This window comes from Monodelphis domestica, chromosome 1, assembly GCF_027887165.1.
Source record: "Monodelphis domestica isolate mMonDom1 chromosome 1, mMonDom1.pri, whole genome shotgun sequence".
Taxonomy (NCBI): Eukaryota; Metazoa; Chordata; class Mammalia; order Didelphimorphia; family Didelphidae; genus Monodelphis; species Monodelphis domestica.
This window is the reverse complement of record NC_077227.1, coordinates 274865575-274888319: the sequence shown is the minus strand read 5'-3', so window position 1 is coordinate 274888319 and position 22745 is coordinate 274865575. Positions and strand designations below refer to the sequence as shown.

Sequence of the window (22745 nt, the reverse complement as noted above, 5' to 3'; positions counted from 1 at the left end):
TGTCAAAAAAAATAAAGCTTTTAAGATGATAAAAAATTGTGATGAATGAAAACAGTGAAGTAAAAATGGTAAAACATTAAGGAAAGCAAATGAGCCTCTTTAAAAAATCAACAACTGCAATCCAGCTGGAATTGGTTCCACCAAAGTCCTAATTGTCCTCCAGCTGCCCAGTGGCATATGTGAAATTCACTCGTATCTCCTCTGGGTTTTTTAAGTGTTGCTATCCTTTACCAGAGGCATACTCACTTTAAATAAAGCATATGTGGTAATAAGAGAGGGCTGTGATGTAATGCAGTGATTGGCCTCTTTTGGTTTTTTGCCCAATCAAAAGCCTAAAGGAAAAATGAGGTTTTTTAGCTGAGCTATGTTTAGTAGTTTAATGAGCTTTCTGTGCGTAGGAAAGAAACATAATGTATTCATGTTTCACATATAAGAGATAGATCAGACACATTCTGCAAAAGACGACATGGACCCGATAGAGCATATTTAATCTGTATTAGTAATTTATACATATTAATTCAGTTTAAGACATCTTTTTTCCATCACAATTTCTTTGACAGTAGTTTCTGTTCTACAGAAATATAACTCTATAGCCATTTTAATGAGAATCACAAATGCAACTTGAACTTTTGTAATATCTCTTCTACTTAACATTTTCAAGACAAAGTACTACTATAAATATATGTAGCATTGAATTTTGTTCCTGCACCTGTTCACAAATTCAAAATGAATACATCATGGAGCTGTTTAAAGCTCAATATACTTTCAGATTTACTTAGTTCTGGCTAGGTCAGGGCAGAATTAATTATACTTAATAATACTTCCATTTGATAATAGAATCATAGACATACAACAGGGGTTCTTAAACTTTTGTGTGTGTCATAGACCCCTTTGGCATTATTGCGAAGTCTGTGGACTCCTCAGAAAAATGTTTTTAAACATATAAAATAAAACTACATAGGATTATAAAGAAAACCAAAGGTTCATGAAAATAAAGATTTTTTTCCCCCATCCAAGTTCATGGACACCATAAAATCAATCTTAACTGAGGTTAAGGACCCCTGCCATAGGCTCATAGCCCTTTAGAGTTGAGAAGGATCTTAGAGGCTACCTATTCCAATCCCTTCTTATTTTCTAAATGAATAAACAATGGCGCAGAGAGACAAAGATTTGTCCAACATCTAATCTGGTAGAGATTTGAATTTAGGGCTTCTGACTCCGTGCTCTCTGCTGACCCTTAAAAAATTTCAGTTACTACATGAGAACTTCTCTATGAAATAGTCTCATTTATAAAAGTGAATCGTCAAGGACAGCCAAGATGGCTTGCTTAAACAAATGCAGGTATTCCAGCTCCTACTTAACTATTTCAGCAAAAACTTAAAAGATAGCACCAGACTGAATAATGATCAAGAAATCCACTGAGAAACTACAGTAAATGACTGAATCCACCCCAGAATTAAAAAGTCAGCCAGAAGTCCATAGGCAATGAGAAAGGGGCCCTGTAAAAAGAGCCTGTACCAAAGCCAAGCAAGAAATAACCTTCCCAGCACATCTAAGGATAGACCAGAGAAACCAACAGCCTGCAAGGCTCTGGATCCAGAGACAGCAAGAGTCGAGAGCTCTCCTACAAGAAATACTCATAGGTCTCCCTGGAATACAGTCAGATTGGCTCACGTACTTTGAGGGCCCTAGCCTTCTACATCATCTATAGTCTTTCTATAGAACAGCCCTGATGATCCAGAATACGGAAATCTCAAAGATCCAGGAGGGGGCCTAAAAATCCACGGAATGTATTAGCATAGACATATCTTGGGAGGTGGAGTTCATTTCAGGAGCTGTAGTGACTCAGGTCAAGACCAAAAGGCCAAATACCCCACCTAGAAGTAGTGGGGGACACAGCCTGGCCCTGGCACAAAGCCCCAATTTAGGGCCTAAGGCTGAAGATATGAGTAAACATGAGAATACACTGACTACTATCAATTGTTATTAGGTTCAGAGATTGTAAAATATTCAACCTGGAATAAGAAAATTACTCCACAACAACTGTAAGCAGAGATTCAAAGGACAAAAAAAAAATCAGTCTTCAACAAAAACTAAATGAATACCCAGAAGAAATGAGGCAAGAGATCAAAGTTCTGGAGGAAAGAATTGCAAGGAGGAATAAATAACGTAGAACAGAAAGTGGTAAATCTTACTCAAATAGTATATTCTTGAAAATTTGAATAGACTACAAAAAATCAAGAATACTATGAAATTACAAGAAATATTAGAACAAAATGGTGCCATTAAAAAAATAGAGGAAAATGTAAGCTATTCACCATCAAACGCAATTGACCTGGAAAATAAGTCAAGGATAGCTATTTTAAGAATCATCAGACTTCTTAAAAACCATTTACAACAATCTGTACACTATATTTCAAGAAATCATAAATGAAAATTTCCTAATCTGTTAGAACCAGAGGGCAAAGTTGAGAGAGAGAAAATGAAAATCCACCAATTGCTTATTGAAAGAAAATAATATCCTAAATTCAAAATACATGGGAATTTCAGAGGCAAAATCCATTATTCCCATGTCAAAGACAAAATATGGCAAGCAATTATAAAGAAAACATTCAGATACCAGTGTACCAAAGTGATGATCACATAGGTAGGTCCTAGCAACTTCTATTATAAGTGAAAAGATATCTTAGAGCACAGTATTTTAAAAAGCAAAGGATGATAACTTTTAATCAGGTAGAACTTATGTTATAAAAACTATGTATAATCTTGAAGGGGGGAAATTGATTGTTAATGGTGTAGAGGACTTCTAAGTATTCCTCATGCTACCAGAGCTGAGTAAGAATTCTGAAATGCTAACACATGAGCCAATACATGCCTGGAAAGGCCAATATAATGGGGAAGAAGAAACAAGTTTCTTCCAGATCTTGAATGTCCTTGAAAGGTGTTGAGTGGACCCAGGGGATAGATAGATTCTGTTCTGACCATCTTAGAAAGGAAAAGAAAAGAGAGTCAAAGGTATACTAATATCCAGAGAAAGAAGAAAGTGTTGGAGCACAAGAAGAATATACAAACATGGAGGAAGGGGTGGAATGAGCAGGTAGCAGTGAACTTCACTTTTATTTGAACCAGGCAAAAATGTACTTGGCTCTGTCTGTCTGTCTGTCTGTGCTGTCTGTCTGTCTCTCTCTCACACACACACACACACACACAAACACAGAAAATATATTAAACTAAAAAAGGGAACTAATGACGATAGAAAAGGGTAGATTTAAGAGAGAGGATAACACCAGGGAAGAAATAATTAAAATAAAACAAACTTTAACTGGAAAGGGTGGGTCAAGAAAGGGAGTTGGGGGGGGGGGGCAAAGAATTGCTAATTAAGGCAAGACCTATCAACTGATAAGCAGAACCAGGAGAATAATTTTTAAAATAACATTGAAAAAGAAAAAAACAACTCTGAAAAATTTTGGACATATCTGTTGTGTGGCATTGTTTTGCTTGACTACATGAATTTGTTACAAAGTTTCTTTCTTCCCCTATTTTTAATTGGGAAGGATTTGGGGAACACAGGAAGGCTACTAATTGGGATGCCAATAAAAGGGGGTTATAGATATATATATTTTTTAAAATTCATAGAAAAGAAGAGAGGAATATTCAGAAGGAACATAGACAAATAGGACAACTTTGAATTTTTTACATATTTTAAAAATATAAAGCAGTATGGAATAGAGATTTATAGCTTTATATACAATCCTCTTTTTTTAAGTTCTAAAAAACTTTAGTTTAAAGAAAAAGTGAGGTTCAAAGTCTGGAAATCAAACCAAGGTGTGCCCAGAAAGGAGTGGTCCTAGGTTTTTTGTTGTATTATGGCAGAATCTTATTTGAACCTGCAGGGTTCCTTGAAGGTTGAGAGTCATAAGTCAAGTCTACCAAATTGTGGGGGATGAGGAGCTCAGTCGGTAGGCTCTCACAAAATGTTTTTAATGTGAACAAGTGGTTTTAAAAAATTAATTAAATACCCTTCAAATGGAAATGCAAACTAAAAAAAAAAAAGGCATACACTCCAATGCAGCCTTCAAAACCCAAGTTACACAGTAAATTAGAATATCATTACAAAATGAAACGTAAGATTCTCTAAGGAGATTATTAACCTTTTTCATAATATGGATTCCTTTAGCAATCAAGTAAAACCTATGGACCCCCACTCCCTTCTCAGAATAACGTCTTTAAATGCATAAAAGAAAATATATAGGATTATAAAGCAAATCAACTCTATTGACCTTATTTGTCAAAAGATTTTTTTTTTTAAGTTCATAAGCCGCAGGTTCAGAGTCCCTGTTTCCCTGTCTTAGAGGGTTTCTATCCCATGAATTCTAAAACCAAAGATCTTTAGCAAAAAAGAAAAATACATTCAGCATCAGACAAAACTATAGATAATCCCTATGAAATTGGGTATCTGAAACCAGGGAATCCTAAAGGTCATGAACTATTGTAAAGTCAGTATTCTACTTTGGTTCCTAGCAAAATCAGATGTTAACTGATTTTTTAATGGTAATGAGTCCTGAATTGTTAAGAAGGAGCCAATAGGGAAAAAAAAATTAAAGCAAACTGTTTAAGAGTAACACTGTGTTGCACTCAGGAGCCCAGACTAGACAATAATCCTGTTTACCAGGAACATATGTTGATTAATTAGAAAAATCCCATGACCCCATTAAGTAGACTTAATTAACATAGTTGACATAAGTTGGTGATCAGTGCTGCAGTGATCACCTCAAAAGATAATGTGTGTGTAGCTCTCTAGCCCATATCACACAGGCAGAAATTTCTGCCATATGCTTATTATTCTTTGAAGAGGGGGTGGTGGTGCCAGAGAACACTTTCTGTTTGAAGGTTCTTTTGTTTCCTGTCACCTTTACTTAAATGTTAGTGGGTGCTATTTTTATATCTTGTAAAGAGCTTTGAGAAAATGCTAAGGGAATAATGTGCATAAAACAGAGGGGAATTTTGATATTCAGGAGACTGAAACCTGATAACTGATGCTCTCAATGCAAGAGCAGGGACAGAGTTTTTTAAAAAATGAACCCATGGTAAACCACTGTGGCTAACCAAATTTGGAGATCAAAGTGAAACTCTGACTCCTAGCCCAAGCAGGCATATTTGAAGATTGGCATTTGCAAATCAGTAATTGTATGAAAATAAACATTTTCTCCTTACACTATCTACTGGTTGGTTATTTCAGTGATATTAACAAATGAACTGGGATTAGAATAAAGAAAACTTCACATTTCTTCTAGTTTTAAAACAATCATGATTCCTGAAGGAAATCTTTGACACAAAGATTTCTAAACCCCAACTGATATCCCCTAAATTCCAGCATAATAAAATGATTTGAACAACTCATTAGAAGACACATCAAGCTGTAAGTCTGTAACTGAATAGAATCAATCAATCTACATTTGGACTAATTTTTCTGACTGGAGTACTATTTAATTTCATTAGATAATCACTTAACAACAGGATAATGGAAGAATGAATTTAGTATGTAAGCAACCAACGATATATCTCATTGTAAAAGTAATCCAATGTAATATGCTAATTACTGATATTAAACTGGTGAAAAACCAATAGCAATTGATAGAGCTAGTTTAAAAGTCATTTTCTGCATTTAGTGGATAATATTATGTTCATGTGCTATTGGTACAACATAAAATTTATATTGTAAATTTTGCTTGCTTAATGGTATGGCACTCCTTTCAAAACATTTTCAGTGGTTAGTAAAAGCTCTATCTTTGATGCTCTTTGAATAATTATTTAAAATTAAAATAAGTCCATTGGCACAAAGGCATTTGCAATAAATGGATACTGAATCCTTCATGAAATGAAAGTACATAAGGATGTACATAAGGGTTTTTTAATTCTTTACTTCATAAATATGGCACAGTATTTGCTGGTAGTTATAAAAAACATCCAAATCTGTTAGCACCAGATAGAGTGAATTAGAGATACTATAATCAAGATAACTGACCAAAGTGATTTTTTAAAAAGTAAAATCTATACAGTTTTAAGAATCTGACTTTGGGGTCTTTCCTCGTGTTCCCTAAAAGTATACACTGGGGCAGATAGGTGCCTCAGTGGATAGAAAGCCAGGCCCAGAGATGGAAGGTCCTAGGTTCAAATGTAACTTCAGACGCTTCCTAGCTGCCTGACCTTGGCCAAGTCACTTGCCCCCAGTTGCCTAACCCTTGTCACTCTTCTCCCTTGGCACCAATACTTAGTATTGATTCTAAGACAGAAGGTAAGGGTTTTTAAAATAAAAAATAAGCCTTGAAGACAACTGTAAATGACATATTTGCACGAGAAAATGCTAATATATTTTCCCTATTTGGAAGTAACAAAGGACACATAAATCTAGGGGAGCAACTTTGCCCTTTTATATTCGAATTAAAATTCTTGCTTGTCATGCCTATCAATTGGTTTATTTTTCCCATTTCAGGGTAAAGAATTTTCTCTGCTGCAACTGTGTATAGGGAGTAGAACAAAAATGGATTTCACAGGTATATGACCCTTAAAATATGAGAATTCACACAACCAAGTACTAATTTCTAATTGCCTAGATGACTCATTTTTTTTCTTTCTGACATGAAACTCTCTTATACCTTACAAATCCAGTCAAAGCTTTTCATTACCTTCAGGAACACCCTATTTGAAGCTTGCCAAAATCAAGCTTTGGGACCCAAATACTGACCTATGAGGTAGTCTTATGAAACATTGTGGGCATTTGTTCTGGTTAGACATGGAAGCAGCAAAATTATTCCCTCTGAGCTAGAAAGGCAATCACTAATAAGAACAGAAACCATGAGCCTCTCTTCTCTCCCCTTCTTCACAACAGAATGAAATGCAATTAACAAGGCCTCTCTCCTAAATTATACCTGAATAATTGTGGCACAGTGCTCCTTTCAAGATAGTCTAAATTCTGCCAATCATATCAATTATTTGGTTTAACTCTTACCACTGACAAAAGGTAATAATGTATTTATTTTCCCTCTCTTTAAGAAAAAACAAAACAAAACCGCCAACTTCCTTTTAATTTGTTATACAGATCTTTTTCCATATCAGTATAGCTATATTTGGAAAGAAGGAAAAAAAAAGTTCTTGTTCTCTGAATAGGATATGGAAAATGCTTTATCCATCTTTCTCTATCATGAAGCTGCTGACTCGCTTAAGTAAAAATTATTTCTGCAAACACCAGAACAGTTTGCCATGATTTTTTTGGAAACAACATTGCTATTTTAACAAAGGAGATAATAAGTAACTGGGTGTTTTGGCCCAATTTGACTGACACTGTCCCAAAATGAAAATGGCTGAGCCCTTCAGAGGGTTTTAAGCTTTGGAGCTCATTTTCTTTCAGCTTTCTGTACTAGAGGGAGGTAGAACCACAAGTGGCCAATTCCAGAGTGATTTCTGAAAGGAATAGGTTTCATCATCACTTAGGTCTAGGACCTAAGAAGGTGTGGTGATGCAATAAGTAAAGATACTTCACTATTCTCCCTATTCCTCCCATCAAGGATGTCTCTTCTAGAAAAGGAGGAACAAGGGCATTGATTAGAGGAAAAAAAGGAGAAGTTAAGGTAGATGTTTACAGCTGCCAAGCTATCTGAAGACATTTTAGGCAATTTTTTCCAATAGCTTAGATGAATCAAGACTAGAAAACTGCTTCTTCTTAATTAAAACTGCGTTTTGTGAACATACACATATGCCACTGAAATTAAGAAAATGCAATATGGCACATGATTCTGAAGTAAGACCATTGGCTAACTAACTCAATCACAGTAATTCACGCATCTACAAAACTAGCTCACCTTATTCACAATTAGAACAACAAAATTGAATTGTAAAAAAAAAAAAAGTCTTTGAAACCAAATGTAAGCTTGATGTATGTGCACAACTAAATTGCTTTATGAAACAAGGTCCTGTCATCAAAGAACATTAAGGAGCAATATGGTACATTTCTGGGTCAGATTCTCATCTCAACTTGACAAGAATGGGTGCTGTTGAGTTTGGAGCCTGGGAATTTATCCATAATGAGTCATCTGAATTAAAGGTATCATAACATGTAAAATAATTCTTCATTAGGTTTCCACGAAAAGAAAACATGTGCTAAAATTCTGGTCTTTTATATAAGATTGTTTCTTTTGTTATCATCAGAATCCATTTCATTCACCAGTTGTTCTACAGACAACTGAATGGCATTCTTGACAAGTGAGGAAGCAGTTTCCATTAAAAGCTTCTCATACTGCTCAGAAGTTCTGCCCTCAAAATCATTAACCCCTGTGGATGACAGAGCATTAGAGAATGGCTCACTTTGCTCATTTTCGACTGATATTAAGAACTTTTTAGGGACATTTTTTGATTTCGTTACATCAAATTCACTGACTTCAGTGTCTGTTACAATAATGGCAATTGGCTCCATCCTTTTGCTTTCTTCCAATTGGGGCATCTTTGTGCCCATTGCAGTTTCGTTGAAATCTGATTTGCTGAAGCATACTGTGGTGTCATTTGACTCATTCTTTTCTAAACCACTTTCTCCATTTTCATGTTCTTTCTCTTTTGGTTCCTGTTCTATGACACTGTTAGATGTTTCTTCCATGATCTGTGTCTCAGGAGTTGCAGGTGTCTCTGGGGGGATTTCATCGGGTGCCACAGCATCATCGATCTCTGTTGTCTCCTGAGGGAGCTGGTGTCCCACTTCCGAAGCCTCGGGGATGCTTTCTTGATGAAGGTTTACAACCTGTTTCTCTTCCATCTTCTCAATAGTTTTTTCAAGGATTAATGCTGCAGTATGAATGGTGCTAGGTTCATTATCAGCTCCAAGTTCTATGGAAGCCACATTCTCCCCAGAAGAGCTGATGTTACTAACCTGGGGCACAATTACATTGTCTCCCTGGATGCTACCTCCACTTATGTCTGTAATTAATTTATCCTTTACTGCTGTATCATCCTGACCAGTTTGAATCTTTGTATCTAAGCTGTCTGTAACTTCCTTAACTTTCAGATTGCATTCAGATTCTTCAGTCATTTGGGAATGGCTACATTTTTTCTTCCGTCTAGAAAGTTTTATGCAGGGGATTTTCATTTTGGAGCGCGTCTTTTTCTTAACAGGTTTGGTGTCCTCAGTGTTTTCTATAGGATCTGCTTTAGCATCTAAGGGGACTTGTTTCTTTGAAGATTTTGACCTTTTCTGTCGAGTGATGAGGCGTCGGATTGATGCCCAGGTCCCCCCTGCTGACTGAAACTGATCTGAAGCTTCCACTTCTGTGTGATCCTTGGCACTGCACGGACCTGGATGATGGGCTGCTGGGTGATCTCTTTCAGAACAATTCTTTGACTTCAAAGCTTTGACGGATTTCCTTCTTCTTTTAAAACAAATCATGGATGCTTTTTCAACCTGCTCCTCGGCCTGAGGACTTATCTCTACAGATTCCTTCTCATCCTTACTCTCTATTTGAATTTTTGCCACTGTGGTCTCCATACTTTGCATTACACTCTTTCAGTCTCTGGAAAACAAAATTGGCTCTCCTTTTATTGTCGTTTATGGAAAGACAGTTGATAAAAATTTCATCCCAAAGGGCAGTGGGCTTTTCTCTGTGTGTGTGTGTGTGTGTGTGTGTGTGTGTGTGTGTTATTCTTTTTGTGAGTACCCTTCTTCCACAAAGATATTTTTGGTGACTCTTTCTGGATAAAAAACATCCAAGTCCTCTCTGGTTTGCAGTTCCTCTACTTTCTCCATGAAAGAAAGCCCTTTTGTAGTTCAGTTTCTTTGTTTGTTTGTTTCTTTTTTTTTTAAAGAATACTCTTCTGTAGTGGGATGATCAACCTGAAAAGGAAGAGAAAGTCATATTTCATTTCACTTTTTTCTGTAGATGCTTCTATTTTTCCACCATATGTTTCTATGGTGAAAGCTGATGGCAGTGATAGCAAAATAAAAACAAACTGGCCTTGCTTTTGCCACAACTTTTTTCTCCCTCGTCTTAAAAAAATTCCTCTTAATATGTTCTACAAAATTTAGTAATGAGTGGTGATTTTATCCTAATTATTTATGCAATTTTCATGAGACTGATACAGATAGACATATAGGAAAGATAGCATCATCAGACTCATTTCTGTATAAAATGCATGTTCCCTAATGGAAGTCATAAAGGTCTCATTTTCCTCTAGGGGGAAGAACTACTTTTAAAGGAAATTAAAATTCTTCCATTTCTTCTAATTCCCCATTCCTGCTTTGTTTTAAGTGTGTGTACCTAGAAAAATTAAACTTTTCTATCATAAAATAGAAATAATATATAAATAATGTAAATATGCCAAAATAATATCTATAAAATATAAATTACATATACACATATCTATAAGTATATAAAACCTATAATATCTATAAATATTAAAATAATATCTATAAACATCTATAAATATATAAAATATAAATAATATCTATTAATCTATGAATATATAAAAATATCTACAAATATAAAAGTACATAAATAATATCTATAAGTAATATGTAAATATATAATGTATATAAATATGTTTATATGTTGTGTGTATTATGAGGGAGAAAATGTAAGGGGTTATTTATAAAAGATTAGACTGGATTATTCAAGAGTAGGGTCGCTAGGAATTTTAATCAATTCCAAAATTATTTTTTAGCAATTTATTTATAAAATATAGAAAGAGCAAAAGTAAGAAAATCAGAGAGAGAGAATATGGTAAGATATATAGCCTAAGCACTAAATATTTTGCTTTGGCTCCTGGATCAATCCAGGCAGGGCTAATTAGTCCTTAGCCAGAGGGGCCTCAGCCTTGAGCCAAGGACCTGGGGATGCAGGAAACCTTTCTCAAGAGGGGAGGCCTCTCCTGAGGCTAGTCTCTTTAGAAAATTCAGGAACGGAGTAGGTCTTTTTTCACTCACCCCATGTGGTAGTTCTAAAGAAAATAGAAGCAGTCTGAGGTCCTCAGCCAGAGCTCCTCCAAGGTCAAGTTAAAGATGAAACATCTAAAGACTTCTTCACAGGAAGTTCTTGGCATTTTTAAAAACCATTTCTTTTCATCACTTCCTGTGACTTCCTTCCATTTTACATGGACCAATTACAGCTAAAGCTTTGCTTAGGACTGCCCAGGGGGAAGTCAGTCAATTTTGATTTGTTACCCACTATCCCACACATGGGTTACAGACCTCCCCCACTCAAGTGTAAGTGGGGTATATATACTTCTAGTGATTAAATTTAAAAATGGGCAGGGGAGAGTTAATTTAATCTTCACTATATATATATATATATTTATATATATATATACATACATGATATAAATGTCTCTAATCTAGAGTATAATGAAGTTCTAACTAGGTTCTAGGCATTAATAAGGAAAATGGCCTGTTTAAAGGAATTAAATTGTAGTAACTCTGTTGGTAAAAATCTCATGTGCTCGCTTGGGGCTACTTCTATTATAGAGTAATCATAAAATAGCCATCAATAATTGGGAAAATACATTCTTTAAAAGTGGGCTATTTTGACTACCTCTTTGACTTTCTCTTTCTGGGTATAAATGGGTTGGGTTTTTTAATTTCTATTTTGTTGCCAGCATTTTAAAGTTTGGTTCTGATGCTCTTTTGAAAGCCATCTGCTGAAATAATGCACCAGACACAGGACATTTAAAAGTTACACCCACTCCATGAGAAAAGTATGGCAATAGTAAAGAAAGTATGAGATAATAGTTCATCAAATTTCCTAAGAATTTTAGTTAATGAGAACACAACAGACAAGGGGCCTCTTCTTGGAAGATGTCAATATAAATCTCTTGTTGATAAAATGTTATTTGCATGACCAGATTAAGGGATTCTATGATGCAGGTAAATACTTGCCTTAATCAAATACTCCCCATCTGTGGTAAACAGCCCTGGTAGGTCCCAAATAAGGAAATTTTACATTGTTTTTCTAATTCTAATGCCAAATTATGAAAGCCAGAATTGCATTTGGGCTATGATATCATTTCACTCTCTCAGAAGGCTTTGAGTATCATCAAATTGCTCACTGAGTCTCTTATTCATTGTGAGTTCAGTGTACCAGAAGTTTTTTTGAGCAGATCTAAAAGTGAGGCTATGGAAGTTAAGTATTTTGAAGACTATGGCTTCTGAAATAAAATCATGATGATATGGCCAGTTTTGAATGGCTAACACTTTAGTGTGCATGCTAAGTAGCTATAAGTGTTGGGATATGAACAGAGCACTGCAGTTAGAGTCAAGATTGGAATCCTGTCCCTCAGACACTCATGTCAGCTATATGATCTTCTTTTAGTCTCAGCTTACTAAACTGCAGAATGGAATAAGGATAGCCTTTACCTCACAGGGCTGTGGCAAGGATCAAGTTAAATAGTTTATTTAAAGCCTTTTGTTAACTTTAAGGCACTACTTAAATGTAGGCTATTAAATAAAGAGGGTAAAAATGAAAGAAAAATACATTTTGTAGCTTTTTTTAAAATAACCTTCTTATGAGTCAAATAGTATTATCTACATTTTACAGGTGAGAAAACTAAGGCTGAGGAGTTCAGCCATCATCATTCTTGTTGGAAATCAAACTAACTCTTACGTTATTGTTGTTCAATTGTATCCACCTCTTTGTGACTCCATTTGGGGTTTTCTTGGCAGATACTAAAGTGGTTTGCTGTTGAGGAAACTGGGGCAAACAGGGTTAAGTGACTTGCCCAGGATCATATAGCTAATAAGTATCTGAGGCAAGATTTGAACTCAGGAAGAGGAGTCTTCCTGACACCAGGACAGGCATTCTATCCACTGTGGTGCCTCAACATCTTATGACTCTAAGTATAATCCAAGTCCAAATCTTATGACTACAAGTCTAATGCTATTTCTACTCTTACTATGCTACTTCTGAAAAACCTATGAATAAAGATACTACACTACCACACTGACAGACATCATTGATTCTAGAATGATTATAGAAGAAATGCAAATAAAGGAAATCTTAAGATGGTGTAACAAAGATAGCCAAAAAATAAATCACAACATTCAGGAGCTGCCTAGTGTGTTGCTGCTGTTGTTTCAGACTCTTCATGACTCTCCTTTGGGATTTTCATGGCAAAGATACTGGAGTAGTTTTGCCATTTCTGTCTCTAGCTCAATTGACAGATGAGGAAACTGAGGTAAACAGGATTAAATGAGTGGCCCAGTGCTACGCAGATAGTATCTGAGGCTGGACTTGAACTCTGTGTTCCTGACTCCAGGACCGGAGCTCTAGTATCTACTGTACCACCTAGCTGCCCCTAACTTAAACTAACTGAGCCCTCACTGTGGCAAGGCAGTCTTCTCATACTAATAAATCCCTAACCAATTCCATGTCCCATAACCTTTTCTTCCCTTCAAAAACTTTCTTGGCTCCTACTCTCCCACCCATCCTCTGAACCTTGCCTTGTTTGAAAAAAACATAAGCTTGTGGATTCTACTTTGTGGCATCTCTTGTATAGTCTCACCTCTGACTTTGTTACCACCCTGGTGCAGATTCCTATCAGCTAGACTATCTAAATAAGCTTCTGGATGGTTTCTCCATCTTAAGTCTTTCTCTAGACTGCTCTATCTTCTATACAGCTAGCAGAGTGACCTTTCTAAATGCAGGCTTGGCCATGTTACCTCCTTTCTCAGTAAATTCTCTATGTGTCTCCCTATTATTTCCCAGATCAAATATAAAATCCTCTACTTGAATTTTTAAAATTTAATTTAAAAATAGCCCATATTATCAATAATAAGTCTTGATTCTAAGGCAAAGGAGCAATAAGGGCTGGCAATGGGGGTTAAGTGACTTAAGTGACAGGATCACACAGCTAGGAAGTGTCTGAGGCTACATTTGAACCCAGGACCTCCCATCTCTAGATCTGGCACTCTATCTACTATGCCACCTATGGCTGCCCCTAGTGTTTTGGCGGTTTGGCTTTGAAGCCCTTCAAACCTGGCCCCTTCTTACTTTTACAGTCTTCTTACACTTCCTTCCCCTCCATGTACCCTATGATCCAGTGACACTGGCCTCCTTGCTCTTCCTCACCTAAGACATTCCATCTCCAAACTCAGGCAGGTTCACTGGCAAGTCTGAAATTCTCTCCCTCATTTCCATCTCCTGGCTTTCTTCAAGCCCCAGCAAATATCCCATCTCTCCCAATCCCCCTTAATGCTAATACCATCTCTCTGAGATCACCCCCCCACATTATTCCATCTTTACTTGGTTTGTATAGTCCTCTGCATGGTCTCTCCCATTAGAATATGAACTCCTAGAAGGCAGGAGCTGCTTTTTTGTCTTTCTTTGTATCTCCAGGAATTATCACAATGTGTGGCATTTAGCATACCCTTAAAAAATGCTTAGGTGCAGCTAAGTAGCTCAGGTTCTGTCTCATAGCAGGGCCTAGAGATGGGAGATCCTGGGTTCAAATCTGGATTCAGACACTTCCTAGCTGGCCAAGTCACTTAATTTCCATTGCCTAGCCCTTGCCACTCTTCTGTCTTAGAATTGATACTGAGGCAGAAGGTAAAGGTGTAAACAAAACAAAACAAAAAAATGGTGTTGATTTGACCTATCAACTGAAGGGAAACAGGCTTTCTAATATATTGTTTCTATGATTGAAGCAGGTGCCAATATTTTGGAGAGTGATATGTAATGAATCTGGGGCAGCTGAGTGGCTCAGTGGAAAGATTCAGACCTGGAGATGGGACATCCTAGGTTCAAATTGGCCTCAGACACTTCCTAGCTGTGTGATCCTGGGCAAATCACTGAACCCCCATTGCTTAGCCCTTACCACTTTTCTGCCTTGGAATCAATAATTAGTATTAATTCCAAGACAGAAGGTAAGAGGTTAAAAAAAGAAGTAATGAATCACAAAACCGATTGACCCAGAATTCGAATGCTAAGATTGTATCCACTCTCCTGCCCCCAATAATAAGTCATTAGTATTTATGTAGCACTTTAAGGTTTGCAAAGTATTTTGAAAATATTTCATTTTAACTTCACAATAACGCTGGGAGACAGGTGCTATTATTATCCTCATTTTATAGATGAGGAAATTCAGGCAAATAGAGATCAATTGACTTGCCCAGAGTTAAATAGCTGGTAAGTTTCTGGGGCCATATTTGAATTCAAGTCTTCCTACTCCAAGTCCAATGCTCTATCCATCCTGCTACCTAACTGCCTACAAAAAACAGCATTAAAAAGACCCATTTGTACACAAATACTTATTGCTGCTCTATTCATAACAGAAAAAATGTAAAGATATATATTCAAAGGCTGAAAGCGGAATGAATCATGTGTATATGGCATATTAATTATAAATAGAATATTGTGATGCTGTAAAAATTAGAAATATGAAGCATTCAAAGAAATATGGAAAGCTAGACAGGTATATGCATATACATGTATGTATATATACACAAACACATATATAAAGCAAACCAGAAGTAGTGAAATGTCAGAGAGATTTGGAAGGTGATACAAAACAGAAATGTTCCTTTGGAAAGTTCCTTAACCTTCAATCAGTGGGTTCCAACCAGAAGACTTGGCTTGTCCCCAAGGAATGGGTAATCAATTGGAGGGCAGAAAAATAGATCTCATTCCACATTCTCAATGATGGTTCATCATGAAGTTTGCCCCCATACAACCATACCTACCCTTATCTTCCAAGCTTCCATTTACTTTGTCCCCTCCCTCCCCTGGGTGAGTTCCCAATCTCCCTATTTTCCTCCTTGGTGTTGGTCCTTCAGGATGGTTATACTGCTACTTGGCACCTCAGGTTCTATTGGGAAAACTCCCCCACATACTCATTTTCTACACCCCAGGTCATCCCCTAGCTGCAGTAGCCATCTCTACTCCATGGCTTCAGGAAATCAACCCTGCCCTTTTTTCATTTTGAGTAGGACAGAGTGAATCCCACTTGGATGGGGTGGTCTAGATGGATTGCAAAATGTATCATAAATTTCAATAGATATAAAGCTTCCATAATTCTATCAAGGGCACCACCCTTTTTCCTGGCACCCAAGTGGTTATCTTCAGTGTCATATTTGGTACAACTCTAACAATCTCTTTTGACTTCTCACTCTCCCTCATCCTACATATCCAATCAATTTCTACAGCTTGTCCTGTTCACCCCTACAGCATCTCTCACATTTGTCCTCTCTACTTACACAGCCATCATCTTAGTTTAGACTGTCAGCACCTCTGGCCTGACTTGTTTTCATAGATTTCCCTGCCTCAACTTTCTCCCCTTTAATCTGTTCTCCAATTAGCTGCTAAAATGATGTTTTTCTTTTTTTTACTAATTAATATATTATTTTCTCTCTAATTATACTAAAGTGATTTTCCTAAAGCAATGGTTTACATCAATGGCTCCCTATTGACTTTAGGACAGTGATGGCGAACCTTTTAGAGACTGAGAACCCAAACTGTATTCTCATGTCACATGTGAGCCACCCTTTTACCCAGAGAGGGGAGGGAAGAAGCACTCTCATTGGGCTGCTGGACAGAAGCATGCGTGATGGTAGAAATGTCCTCAGGTGTGTGTGGAGAGGGGAAGGGGAGCAGCCACCTCTGGCATGTGTGCCATGGGTTTGCCAACACAGCTCTAGGATCAAATATTATTTAATCTTTATCTCATTCTTTAAGAATATCTATTATTTGTATATTTTAATAATATACAATTACCACTGCAATAATACATGTACATAGTTTATGAATAAATAAATATACATATATTGGGAGAACATTAAAAATATTTTGCTGATAGGGGTGTATGAGCAATAAAAATTGGGAGGCCATTGTGCTAAATAACCTCATAATTTACAAATGAAATGTTACCTGCATTGGTAATGTTTCCCTATCCAGGAGTTCCTTTAAATGCTAAAAGCATAGGTTCAATCCTAATCCATTAGTAAAATCATAATTTTTAAAGAAATTTGAAAAGAATGCTTGTAGCAGTCAGGTGGTTCAGTGGATAGAGAGACAGGCTGCAAGTCAGGAAGACCTGGCCTTCCATTTGAACCATTTGAAATGGAACCTCAGATACTTCCTAGGTGTGAGACCCTGGACAAGTCACATAATTCCAATTGCTTAGCCTTTACTGCTCTTCTGCCTTGGATCTGATACTTAGTATAGCTTCTAAGACAGAAGGTAAGGATTAAAAAAAAAAAAGAATTCTCATGTGATCATGAATTTCTAGCTAGAAGAGTCCTTAGAGATCAACCCCCTCATTTTACAGAGGAGGAAACTTCAGATTGTTTTAATTGTCTCGCCTCAAGTCACATAAGCAGTCAGTGAGGATTTATTAAATGCCAATTTTTGTGCTCAGCACTGTGCTCTTAAGAGCTAGGGATATAAAGAAAAAACCAACTCCCATCCCCCCATGCTAAAAAACCCCACAAAAACCAGCCCCCCAATCTGAAATTCAGTACTGGCTTTCAAGGAGCTCACAGTCTAGTGAGAAAGACATGTAAACAATGATGTAGGAAAACATACACATGCATGTATACATATATGCATGTGTGTATATATATATATATACACACATATATATATACACACACACACACACACACACATTCTATATAGGGAGGATCTAACCCAAGCATTGTCGGTCCAAATCTAATATGCTTTCCACTCTACTACATATTGTTCATTTCTTTTAAACTTAAAAAAAAAAAAAAGAGAATAGCCTTGCAAGCTATGCCTTCCCACTGGAAGCAATCTTCCTTCCCTTGTACAGTGAGTGCACTACATACATGAGAAACCAGTGGAAGGTGCAGAAGGAAGGAAGCATGAAGGAAGATCCTACAGCTTTCTGGCTTTCTTACCATTCATTCTGGTCAGCCTGCTGACTGCCATTTCTTTATTTTTTCTTCAGATAATCAGTTTATCAGCAGCTTTTGTAGAACCACAAAAAATCTGAACTAGCAAGTGACCTTAGAGGTCATTTAGAGATCATTTCACAGATGAAACCATGGTCCAGTGAATAGAGTCCCAAAGGCTCTAGGTCAGAGGACTTGGATTCAAATCCTACTCTTGATAACCTTAGGGTAGTGGTTGTCTGTGATCCCCTTTGATTCTAGGTGTATACTTCTATAGCTTGTTTAAAGTCACAAAGCTAGTTAGGTACACAGCCAGGAAATCACCTGACTCTTAGCCCAGGGCTGAAACTACTCTATCACATTGTTTCTTATGGGAGCTTTGTTTTCCATACACTGTCTGGAAGAAATAGTGTTCACACTTGCACTAGTTACAACCTCACGTCCCCACCCCCCACCCCACCCTCCCCCAATCTCTTTACTTCCTTCAAACAAAGAGAGCACAAAATGTTTTCCTTTTTTTTTCCCCTTTCAGATGGAACCTTACTGACCCACAGGGGAAAAATGGTGAAACCATGATTAAAAGGCAACTTAAAACTAACCTCTTGGATTGTAAAAAGAAAACTATGAAGCATTTATAGGATCATGAATTTAGAGGTAGGAAGGATTTCAACTTGGACCTTCCAAAGTCAGAACAGAGGGCCCAAAACTCCATCCAACAAATACAAGAAACATCTTACAATATACCGTAACAGGTGTTCCCCTCAGATGCTACTAAATTCTAATTGAAATCTGATCAAAATGAATTTATTACTAATGTGATTATATTTTCTCAGTTCTAATAAGCCCCACCTGAAAACACGAATTAAAAAAAACAACTACATATAAAATAGAATACACTTTTTAAAATGGGCTACAGCACAACGCAGTAAATTAATGAATCTCAAAGCTAATCCAACACTCCACTAAAAACTAACCACAATGACTGTTACAGATTTCCTAAAGAGAGGGCTGGGGTCGAGAGAATCCTAATCAAACAGGCTTTGCAAAGGTTCTCCAAAGCTGTGATAAGATGGAGCCAGGTCCGGCAATCTGGGACAAAAGACGACGGTAGGAGAGAATTTACCCTTAACCCTACAGCCCGACCTAGTGTATGAGACCTGGAACGAGGGGGGGGGGGGGGTTCCCTAGGGCTATTTCACCACGTTCTCCATTAACTCTAGAGAGTCTGGGAAGTAGAACTCCCCACCCACTCCATCTTCCACAAGACGGCAGTCACATGTATTTTTTTTGCCACCCTTTTGGTCCCTGAAACCTTCAGTGCCCTTAGCTCCTTACTTACCTACCCAAGGATGGCCATGGTTCTCTGCAAACTCATCAGGACCTGACGAGCTCCTGGTGGGGGCACACACACACAGTCTCCACGTCCAGATTGCCTGCTGGCCCTGCAAACTCCAGGATCTTGCCGCTCTCGGGAGCGCGGGGAGAAGCTTCCAGACACCTTGCGGTTCACACCTTTCGCCTCTGCCGGACTACGGACGTCTCTCAAGTCCCAGCTCCTTGGGAGCGGGAAGCTGAACCTACCGCTCCCGTCTTGCAGCCCTAGACAGCTGTGCAGCTCGAAATTGGGTTACGCCCCTTCCCCAGCTCACTGCCGCGGAGCTAGCCCAAGCAGACTGGCAGGAGGCAGCACCAATAGATGGGGAGCCTGCCCATTTGGAGGGGGCGGCAGCCTCAAGTGTAGAGGCAGCAGAGCTAACGGGAGGCGAGTAGGACGAGGGAGGGAGGAACGCTAGAGGGTGGGAGAGCTTGTGTCTAGGGGGCTGGGACCAGGTCTGGCAGCGGGGGAGTCAAGGGAGTGCTGGGTGGTGATGAAGTTGAGGATGGGGATGGGGATGGAGATGGGGAGGAGACTGAGAATGGGGAAAAAGTGGGGGCGGGAGCTCTTTCCCTGCACTAAGAAGTCACCTCTTCACACTAGTGGGACTGACATTCGGGGCATCTAAAGGGGAGACAGCAGACACTAGAGGGACGTGGAAAGAGGGCCTCCCAGAGAGCATAAAAATGCCACTCACAACAAAGAAATGGAAAAGACCCTTCTAGGAGGAGGCTGAATTTATTGCTCCTCTCCATATCGACTCTCCAAAGGTGAGATGGAAGACTAAGGAAAGGTGTGGCAGGAAGGTGAGATGAGACTGGGTGATGGATTTACACTGGCGTCTGGCACTTAATGGGGAGGGGGAAGGGGAGAAGGTCCTATAGCCGCAAGAGCATGTGACTTAGTAAGAAATGGAGAGCCCAGCCGGAAAACGGACTGTACTAATATAATCATGAAGGTAGTTGTAGGCTACAGAGAATCAATTCGTGCCTTATTCATCTGCTGGCAGACAACTAACCAATCAATCAACCACTATTTAGTAAGCATTTATTATGTGCCAGGTACTAGGCTAGGTGATTGATGTAGATACAAGCACAAAGAATGAACCATTCCCGACTTGCAATGCAAGTACATTTTTTTATATGCAGAGCACAAATGCAAATATGTTCAAAGTCTTAAAATATAGGGTAGTTTGAGAGGCAAGACAGTCTAGCATTCAGGACTTGGCTATCAGAAAAGATTTCATGCAGAAGATGGTGCCTGAACTGAGTTTTAAAGAGGGCAGAGGTGAGGAAGCAGCACAATTCAGGCAGGCAGCATGGCCAGGGCAAAGGGAGGAGAGATGGAGTGAGTGCTCTGAGAAGGAAGGCTACTATTGGAACCCTATCTCCTGGCTCCAAGAGCATCCCACTTCTCACTACCCCAAGTGCAGTAAGAGCTTCCTGAAAAGCTGAAGCACCCTGGGGCTTTGAGCATCAATTCTCATTTTTGTTTTGGCTAATGGGATGGAGATAAGAAAAAACATGCTCTAAAGGGTCTTCTATAGTTTTCACAGGCCACCCATTCCCAACATTCAAGCCTCATTCTCACTATCATTTAGTAGAAGGGGAGCTACAAACCTTTCCTAAGCTACCTTGTAGGGCATGTCCTATGTTGGGTTCTGGTACTTAAATGAGGTATAAGACATAGACCTTGTTCTATAGGGCTCTATGGCTTTATAAAGAAAGCTAGTCACCCCATTGAGTGGAAAGTGGGGGAAGAAAATAGAACTAGCTGTAGCTAGGGAAAGCAGCTGAGGCTTTCGCCCAGGGCCATCCAAAACTTGTGGTTGCTGACAATGTTTACTTGCCTAGTTAGCAAGAATAATTCATTAAAATAGAATGCTATCAAATGAAGATTTCTTGCCTTTGGAACTCACCCCCCCAGTCCCAGCCATGGATTTCCCTGCAACTTCCTGGAGGGTAGGGTGGTGTCTCCATTTTTTCTGTCCCTGAATGAGATAGTACTCCTGACTCTACCATCCTCTCCCCCCAAGGGAACAGCTTACACTAAAGTTTAGGGGCTCAGAATGGTACCCACCTTTTCAGACACCTGTTCTTAGAACAGGAGGCTCCCACATTTGGCACAAGATGATGAAAGGATAACCTTCATGTGGTAGTTGAAGGGCAGAAGCAGTTAATTTATTCTCTTGATTTATAAACAGTAGTTCCCCATTATATTTTCTTAGTCCTTTCTTGGATGGATCTATGATTTCATCCAAATGAATATTTTTTTTTCTCCAACAGTACAGATGGCAAATCATTCACGCCCTCATCCTGTATAGCTATTGTCCATATCATTCCATAAATTCTTCATGGGGAAAGGGAAAGCATGAGCAAGAGAATATGGGAGTTGTCCATTAGTTATACTAAGCTCTTATTACATGACTTTCAGGTACTTCTGGGGTGCTATCCTATGTTTTTTTTTGGCTTGCAATTTTTCATTAGCAACATGTTGCTGCCCACTCATGACTGCCAGGTACCTTTCCATTAAACTCTGGTTGGTTTGCAACTAATTCTTCAAAGATTATAATATATTATGACTCACAGGCATACAGAATCATAGCAGATATTAATTTAAAAAAGACATTTCAGGAAGAAGCTTGGGGTCATTAAAAGCACTGCACAATTTCTCACATGTAATCAAATCTGATCTAATGAATTCTGGATCTGATTCACTGCCTATCTGAATTCAATCTATCAATCAACAAGCATTTATAAAATGTTTATGTACCAAGTACTATGCCAATGCACTGGAACTACAAACAAAAATTAAACAGTTCCTGCCCCAAAGGCATTTATATTCTATTTGAGTAATAAAAATAAAACATAAGTACACAGAAAATATATCATATACAAAAGAAATACAGAGGGGCCAGTAATAACCAGGGGTTAGCATGGTAGTCAAAAAGGCTTTTTATAGGAGATGGGGCTTGAGCTGCGTTTCAAAGGAAATTGGTAGTAGTCTCAGAAGCTGAGAATGACGATTGTCTTTGTGCATGTGTGCACAAAGACACTTGTGCATGAAGATTTAAGTGGAAAAGTCGATGCACAGAGACAGTCCCACTCTCTCGGCGTTGGAAGCCTGGGTCCAGTGGCACGAAAGGTCATTACACCTGGAGACTTCCTCAGCTGCATTGGATGGCCGTGTTGTCTTTTGTGCTCCAACATGTCCTAAGCACTCCACTGTGCCTTGCTGTATTGCCATCTCAGCTGTTGAACCTTCTTGTTGGTTTTTTCCGATTAGGAATCTAAGATGTGGCAGACTAACTAGTGTCCAGCCTACAATCAGGAAGAAAACTTTCTGAGTTCAAATCTGGCCTCAGACACTACCTGTGTGATCTTAGGCAAGTCACTTTAACCCTGTTTTGCTTCAAGTTTCCTCATCTGTAAAATGAGCTGGAGGAATGGCAAATCACTCTCAGGATCACTGCCAAGAATTCCAAATGGGGTC

The 22745-nt window shown here is 38.4% G+C and overlaps 1 protein-coding gene across 1 annotated transcript; it reads right to left on the bottom strand.

Moving 5' to 3' along the window:
* Positions 1 to 467: 467 nt before the first annotated feature.
* Positions 468 to 19520, bottom strand: AKAP5 (A-kinase anchoring protein 5). Its single transcript, XM_007473013.3, has 2 exons — positions 19218 to 19520; positions 468 to 9874 (listed from the first exon to the last, which is right to left on the bottom strand). Exon 2 carries the CDS (start codon positions 9536 to 9538, stop codon positions 8174 to 8176), a length of 1365 nt encoding a protein of 454 aa, XP_007473075.1. The 5' UTR covers positions 9539 to 9874; positions 19218 to 19520; the 3' UTR covers positions 468 to 8173.
* Positions 19521 to 22745: the final 3225 nt, after the last annotated feature.